Below are 8,043 nucleotides of genomic sequence, written 5' to 3'. Positions count from 1 at the left end.
TATTTTATCACATCTTAAATATGTAAATATCATATTTAAACATCACCTGTAAGCACTGAGAATATCAGTTTATTCAGACATTTTAACACGGCTCTGGGAATTTAGCTAAGGGTACTCTTTACCCAAGCAGCAGTGCTTTTCATTTAGGCATTACTTTCTGAAAATAAGAGTGGATTAATACAGCTGATAGTTTAAGCACCTTCAACTCAGCTATTAGCAAATGGTAGGTGATATACCAATGGCCACAAGCAAACCAATTTAAACTAAATTTGTCTATCATGGGAAACGTTAATTTAATAAGGAAATCATTTAAAAAGTACATCTTTTGTTTTTTTGAGACAGGGTCTTGCTCTGTCACCCAGGCTGGAGTGCAGTGGCACCATTTCATCTGCAGCCTCAACCTCCCTGGCTCAAACTGTCCTTTCCACGTAAGCTTCCCAAGTAGCTGAGACTATGGGCACCTGCCACCATGCCTGGCTCACTTTCGTGTTTTTGTAGAGATGAGGTTTCGCCATGTCACTCAGGCTGGTCTTGAACTCCTGAGATCAATTGATCAGCTCACCTTGGTCTCCCAAGTGTTGGGATTACAGGTGTGAGCCACTGCACGAGCAACATCCTAATACTTACAGCCATGTACCAAAAAGTTAAGGCAATGAAGTTTTTGTAACGTGCCCTATACACCCCAGCTAAGGTAGCATCTGACTATACCATCTTCTTACATCACTTTGCTTAACCACTCTCCAAGGAAGAAGCTTACTTTGGGATGCATTATTCCTGAGCAAGACTTTTTAATAAAATAGCGACATCTTACATTCTTAACTTTACTAGTTCGCCTATGACCATGTAAAGTCCAACATGGCTGTTTATGAGAATAAAAATATCCAGCACAATCTAGAGTTATAATCCAATCTTTATTTAAAAATCTAATCTGCCAGCTTAGCGTTTTCCACCAACTCGGGGAGCTGAAACTTTCACAGGCTTCACAATCTTTTGCTTAGGTGCTGCCTTTGTAGGTGCCTGTAAAAAGATAATGTGACATTATTCCACAAAACTTCTGTCACCCTATTATTACCCATCTTTCACATCCAAATTATTTATGTATCTTAGATCACTTTCTTAATAATTTAACTGTATTTCTAGTGCCAATCTTTTAATGTGAATCCCCTTAAATATTTCTTTTTTTTTTTTTTTTGAGACGGAGTTTCGCTCTTGTTACCCAGGCTGGAGTGCAATGGCGCGATCTCGGCTCACCGCAACCTCCGTCTCCTGGGTTCAGGCAATTCTCCTGCCTCAGCCTCCTGAGTAGCTGGGATTACAGGCACGCGCCACCATGCCCAGCTGATTTTTTGTATTTTTAGTATAGAGACGGGGTTTCACTATGTTGACCAGGATGGTCTCGATCTCTTGACCTCGTGATCCACCCGCCTCGGCCTCCCAAAGTGCTGGGATTACAGGCTTGAGCCACCGCGCCCGGCCTCCCCTTAAATATTTAAAGCTCATCTTTACAATGAAAGACAAAGACACCATCAGATTGGAGGAAAGGAGACACAACCATGTGCAGTGCACGATCCTGAAATGCATCCTAACAAACTCACTGAAAAGTTCTCAGTAACAGCAGTGTTGACTCAGCTTTTCTCAATGTTAGATAACCATAGTAACTAACTTCCAAAACTAGGCAGGGCGCAGTAACTAACTTTCAAAACTAGGCAGGGCGCAGGGGCTCATCCCAACACTTTGAGGCACCAAGGCAGGTAGGTCGCTTGAGCTCAGGAGTCTGAGGCCAGCCTGGGCAACATGGCGAAACTATCTCTATAAAATACATATTAGCTGGGTGTGGCAGCGCTCACCTTAGTCCCAGCTACTTAAGGGGCTGAGGCAAGAGGATCACCTGAGCCCAGGAGGTTGAGGCTGCAGCAAGCCCTGCACTCCAACTCAGAGTACAGAGTGAGAACCTGTGTCAAAGGAAACAAAAACCAAAACACAAAACCAAAAGCCACCCTTTATTTTCCCAATTCCTAACAGTAACAGATGCTTTTGGCTATGGAGAGGACCACCTCTCTGGAGACCAAGTAATCGGTTCTAGACATCATTTCCAATTGAGCCTTACACTCAATTCCTTAGAACTGTGAAACTTTCATTTATCACAATTTAGATTGAAAATAAATTTTCTGGCAGGGTGCGGTGGCTCACACTTGTAATCCCAGCACTTTGGAAGCCTGAGGTGGGGGGATCACCGGAGGCCAGGAGTTCAAAACAACCCGTCCAACATGGTGAAATCCCTCTCTACTTCAAAAAAAAAAAAAAAAAATAGCTGGATGTGATGGCACGTGCCTATACTCCCAGCTAAGGCTGGAATATCGCTTGAACCCAGGAGGTGGAGGTGTGGAGGTGGCAGTCAGCCGAGATCACGTGCCACTGCACTCCATCCTGGCCAACAGAGACTCTGCCTCAAAAAAAAGAAGAAATTTTCCTGTTGTATTCTTTAAGAAAGTCAAGAAACCCCATAATTACCTTAGCAGCAGCCATAGCAGTCTTTTTAGATGCTTGCTTAGCCTTTTTTGCTTCCTTGGCAGCCCTGCGGGGTAAAAACAACTTAAGGCAAAAGCACTTTACTCCTTAGTGGTACAACTCATTATTAACTAGGAGTTAGACGGTACTAGACAAGTACAATGATCATATATTCCTTCCTTCCCCACCTCCATTTATTTGTAGGCTAAATCCAAGGAGTTTGTCAATAATTTTCATTAACCACCAAATCAGCTTAACATAGACTATTCGGCAACATTAATTAGTTAAGACCCAAACCTAAAATCCATCTCAACAGGTGAATGCTCATAATGAAAGCATTCCGACCAAGCGTGATGGTTCAGGCCTGTAATCCTGCACTCTGGGATGCTGACGCAGGTGGATCACGAGGTCGGGAGTTTGAGGCCAGCCTGGCCAACGTGGTGAAACCCCATCTCTACTAAAAATACAAAAAAATAAGCTGGGCGTGGAGGCACTGGACTGCAATCCCAGCTACTTGGGAGGCCAAGGCAGGAGAATATCTTGAACCCAGGAGACAGAGGTTGTAGTGAGTGGAGATCGCGCCACTGCACTCCAGCCTAGGTGACAGAGCAAAAAAAAAAAGGCATTCCTCACCTGATAGCTTGTTCTCGTTGAGCCTTTCTAACTTCAGGTTTCTGATTCCTCTTGGCCATTATATCAGCAAGAGATGCACCAGTAATAGCCCTCTGGAATTTGACTGCTCGGCGCGTTCTTTTCTTTTGAATTTCTTCCTGCAAAATAAAGTTGGGGGGGCACACTTAGGAACCTTTCTTTCGAGAATTTAGAGGGAGGAAAAATTAATTCTAAGGTTCATATTCAACAAAAAATTCATAGTTATTTGAAATAAAACATGTTTTCCACATATGGAGGCCCTTTATTACGAATCCTAGCCATTTTTTTTAACTGAATAGACAAAAAAAAATGAACTCTAAGAAAAATGGTTATTGCATGGACTGCAGTAATATAAACGAAGACTGTTTACACTTTTAATGATTTACATATTGAAAAAAATTATGAAATTTTAGTTCGGCTATTTTAACTAAAAGCTAGTCACTAGGAGAAATACTCAAGTTAAACAATGACTTATGACAAGAGAGCCACCAAATGTTAGGTAGGGTACATTTAAGAATCAAGGCAGAGTGGAATCTAACCTAACATTTTCTGTAGATTCTATACTGGAAACCTATACTATAGTGTTTATGAGACAAAGATCTTGCAGTGCACCTTTAAGTCCAAGAACAAAGTATATTTGAAAAGTTGTTTATTAAAGCACAGAAATGCAAAATTACCTTAAAAACTTTTAACAAAAATAAGGCATATTGGTGTTTTACAGACATCCTAATTTTAAACTCTTTAGAATGATTAAATCTTATTGCTTCTACAGTAAATGGCAGTATTACTTAATATTTTTATCTCAAACCCACACTTAAACATTTTTCTTTCCTTTTTTTTTTTTTGAGACAGTCGCGTTCTGTCGCCAGGCACCAGGCTGGAGTGCAATGGCGCAATCTCGGCTTACTGCAACCTCCACCCCTTGGGTTCAAGCAATTCTCCTGCCTCAGCCTCCCAAGTAGCTAGGACTACAGACACGTGCCACCACGCCCAACTAATTTTTGTAGTTTTTAGTAGAGATGGGGTTTCACCATGTTGGCCAGGATGGTCTCGATCTCTTGACCTCGTGATCCGCCCACCTCAGCCTTCCAAAGTGCTGGGATTACAGGCGTAAGCCACCGTGCCCGGCCTACTTAAACATTTTTCTTATTGTGGTAAAAACATTAAGCTGACAATCTTAATTTTTTTTTATTTTTTGAGACCGAGTCTTGCTCCACTGCCCAGGCTGGAGTGCAAAGGCATCATCTCAGCTCACTGTAACCTCTGCCTCCCTGGTTCAAGCAATTCTTCCTCGGCCTCCTGAGTAGCTGGGATCAAAGGCACCTGCCACCATACCCAGCAAATTTTCCTATTTTTAGTACAAACTGGGTTTCACCATGTTGCCCAGGTTGGCCTCTAATTCCTGAGCTCAGGCAATCCACCTGCCTTGGCCTACCCAAGTGCTGCAATTACAGGTGTGAGCCACCACGCCCAGCCCATCTCCTACTTTTTAAAAACAGAAACTGGAGTCTTCGCTACTATGTTGCCCAGGTTAGTTTCAAACTCTTGGCCTCAAGCTCAAGGGATCCTCTTGCCTGGGACTCCCAAAGTGCTGGAATTACAGGCGTGAGGCACTGCACCAGGCCCATTTTAACTTTTTAAATTATAATTTAGCTGGGACGGATTGACTCACACCTGTAATTTCAGTACTTTGGATGGCCAAGGCAGGAGGATTGCTTGAGCCCAAGAATTTGAGATGAACTTGGGCAACACTGCGAAGACTTCCCAGTGTCTACAAAGCATACATATATATATATATATCCTTATATATATACACACACATATATCAGTTGATATCAGCTGGGGCCGGGCGATCACATCTGTAATTCCAGCACTTTGGGAGGCCAAAGCAGGTGGATCACAAGGTCAGGAGATGGAGACTATCCTGACCAACATGGCGAAACCCTGCCTCTACTAAAAATACAAAAAAATCAGCTGAGTGTGGTGGCGCATGCCTGTAGTCCCAGCTACTCGGCAGGCTGAGGCAGGGGAATTGCTTGAACCCAGGAGGTGGAGATTGCAGTGCGCTGAGATGGCGCCACTGCACTACAGCTTGGATGCCAGTGAGAGACTGTCTCAAGAAAGGAAAAAAAAAAAAAAAAAAAAAAATCAGCTGGGCCGTGGTGGCATGTGCCTGCGGACCACTGGGTAGGCTGAGGTGGGAAGGATCATTTGAGCCCAGAAGACTGAGGCTGTAGTGAGCTGTCATCTTGCCGCTGCTCTCCAGCCTGGGCAACAGAGAAACTGCCTCCAAAAAAAAAAAAAAAAAAAAAAAAAAAAAAAAAAAAAAGAAAAACATATATAGTGGCCTTATGTTCATTCACAGTGCTGTGTAGCTATCATCATTATCCATCTAAATAACTTTTTTTTTTAAGGTCTCCTATGTTGTCTAGGCTGGCCTCCAGCAATCCTCCCACCTTGGCCTCCGGAGGAGCTAAGAGTACAGCTGCTGCCACCAAGCCTGGATTTACTGTGACACTTTAGTGTAAGTTATGAATCCCTGCCTTCAACTGTTTTGGGGACATCTTAGAAGTAGAATTGCCGGGATAATTTTTATGTTTACCCTTTTGAGAAAGCACCAAATGGTTTTTCACAGCTGCTGCATGATATTTAGCAATGTACAAAGGTTCCAATTTCTCCCCATCCTCACCAACACCTGTAATGCTTTTTCTGAACAGTCACCCTAATAGGTGCATCATATCCACTTTTAAGTTCCTCCTCCTTCTTAACTTTCAACATATTTTATGTCTGATGGCATTTATTTCTCACAATACCTAGAAAAGTGCTTCATCAAAAAGGTGCTAAGTCTACCCAAGCCTCCTGAATACTAGTCCTACCATGGCACTCAAACTTTTTCTCACGTACCTCCTTCACCCAGCTGAAAGGACACTTAAGGACCAGAAAAACCATTATCTTGAGAACGAACCAGTACGGTGGACTGGTTCACAGCCAACTGATGGCTACGTTAGGACGAATCCTATAAATATTGTAATCAAAACCAAATTATGGCAACTACTCAATTTCCTCCCACTGGAAAACTTGAGCCTTTCCAGCGTGCCCTATAACCCAAATGTGCTTAACGTGATTTATCTGACTTTAAAATTTCAACTCGGTATAGCTGTTAGCCTAAGATATATAGAGACAGTTTCTATTTAGCTGATGCTTTACAGTTTAGGAGCACTTTTGCATACAGTCTGACTTAATTTTACACAGCAGAAAACCAACGTTCAGGGAGCTTGCCCCACAACATCAAGGCTATTCCACTTACCGACTGTCCCTTTTTGTGCTTTCTTCTGTAGAGGACAGTCCAGTTTATCTGTCGAGGATTCCTCTTGGAAAGGAACGCCGACTCGCATTTTGCATTAAGAAACTGGAAAACCTAAAGTGAAACATTCAAAGGAATTACCTAGCCAACTATGCAAAGTACAAGAAGCTGAGTGAGCTTGAAATCCTTAGAAGATTAATATTCTAGTTCTGGCTTCTCCTTTTACAAAACTGAGACCCACAAAGACCAAAAGGCAGGTAACTGTGTGGCATCATGAAGGTCCCTGCGTTTAGTTTTTTTCTTAAGAGCAGGAAATTTAAGCTGAAAGCGAAGGGCAGGGTGGTGCGTCCTTCTGGGAAGCATTCGGCTGTCGGTCCTGGGATTCCAAGGGGAAGCTGCCAGTTATCTCGGTACCTCGGAAATAGTTTACCGTGAGCCGGTCGGACGTCGGGAGGGGTTTCCGTAACTCAAGTCCCTACACCGCTTACATAAACCCCTCCCGACGTCCGACCGGCTCCCAGGAAATAGCGGGGCTTCACTTAGAGGCTTCTGGTCCTAACGACCAGTCCACAGAGCGCCCACGAAGCCTTCCAGAGACCAGGGGTGATGTTGGGAATGAACCTGTCTGAACCGGATCAGACCAGCCTTTCCTCCGCAGAGTACAAGAAGTTAGGTGAAGCGGCCGCGGCTTTTTACCTTCCCGTCGGTCCTGGCGTAGCGCCTCCCGTGTCCGGGGTAGATCTTGTACCCGCTGAAACTGCACAGCTCGACCCTGCAACAAAAAGTGAAAGTCCATCAAGGAGGGTGTCTACAGCCATGCCCCGGACGTTGGAGAGACGTTGTGCCCCAGGATGTAAGCCGATTGTGAACTACCAGTCCTGCTTACTTCATGGCGGCGGCTCCACGGTAAGAGAAAAGATGGCGAAGAGAAGGAGAGAATCATGGGAAGAGACCTTATAAAGTCGTGGCGCGGGTGGGGGCCGGAAGTCTCCCCCAATTCCCGTCGCTTCTTGATGACGTCATCGCCGCGAGGCGACAGATCTGGTTTTCCTTGACAACTGACTTCCACAGGTGGAATTCCTCCGGAGGCTGCTGGAGGACTGGAGCCCAGAGGGCCTGCCAGAAAGGCAGTCAGCTTCTGAGTCATTCTCTTTCTCCTACTGCCAAGTGTTCTAGAGCCATCTTCCGGCTGCAGAGAATGTGAACCGAAGAGAAAGGTGTCCTCTGTCTTTTCATAAAGAGACCCAAAGACGAATGCCCTGCAGGTAAAACAAGTCACATTTTGCCTTCCCTATTTGCTCATTTCCTCAACCAAACAAGTTAATAGTTTAGCCATTTGTAAGAAAGTGATGACAACCGAACCGTCTCCCAGGCTGTGCGAATCCAGCAGTGCACGGTGGTGCTTTGCATTAATTATAATTAACATCCATTGAGCGCTTTCTCTGTGCCAGGAATTATGCCAAAGGCCTTGCAAACATGAACTCATTCAGTTTCCAAAATTTCTGTTGAGTACCCGCCTAAGAACTACAATTCGGAGCTGCTGCCTAGTGAAGCAGAGGGGGTCGGTGGAGCCCCGCTGG

At 44.3% G+C, this 8,043-nt stretch overlaps 1 protein-coding gene across 2 annotated transcripts; it reads right to left on the bottom strand.

Annotated features, from left to right (window-relative positions):
• Positions 1-892: 892 nt before the first annotated feature.
• On the bottom strand, positions 893-7,625 carry RPL24 (ribosomal protein L24). 2 transcript variants are annotated; one of them, XM_032299237.1, is made up of 6 exons: positions 7,350-7,423; positions 7,160-7,235; positions 6,467-6,577; positions 3,142-3,278; positions 2,512-2,575; positions 893-1,017 (listed from the first exon to the last, which is right to left on the bottom strand). In XM_032299237.1, the coding sequence occupies exons 1-6, from the start codon at positions 7,352-7,354 to the stop codon at positions 937-939; spliced, it is 474 nt and encodes a 157-aa protein (XP_032155128.1). In that variant the 5' UTR covers positions 7,355-7,423; the 3' UTR covers positions 893-936. The 2 variants fall into 2 exon arrangements, with proteins under 2 accessions (XP_032155128.1, XP_032155129.1); XM_032299238.1 differs by lacking the exons at positions 893-1,017; positions 2,512-2,575; positions 3,142-3,278 and having other exon boundaries at positions 6,462-6,577; positions 7,337-7,625.
• Between the last annotated feature and the right edge of the window lie 418 nt (positions 7,626-8,043).

This window comes from Sapajus apella, unplaced genomic scaffold, assembly GCF_009761245.1.
Source record: "Sapajus apella isolate SASKATOON/1434 unplaced genomic scaffold, GSC_monkey_1.0 scaffold40, whole genome shotgun sequence".
Lineage (NCBI taxonomy): Eukaryota > Metazoa > Chordata > Mammalia > Primates > Cebidae > Sapajus > Sapajus apella.
The sequence above is the reverse complement of the archived record's forward strand: the minus strand, read 5'-3'. Positions and strand labels throughout refer to the sequence as shown.

Excerpts from the sequence above, each read along its gene's own strand:
- RPL24 (XM_032299237.1), bottom strand. Across the intron at positions 3,279-6,466 it reads AGCACAAAAAGGGACAGTCG|GAAGAAATTCAAAAGAAAAG; the intron begins GTAAGTGGAATA and ends TTTATTTTGCAG. Across the intron at positions 2,576-3,141 it reads CAACGAGAACAAGCTATCAG|GGCTGCCAAGGAAGCAAAAA; the intron begins GTGAGGAATGCC and ends TTTACCCCGCAG.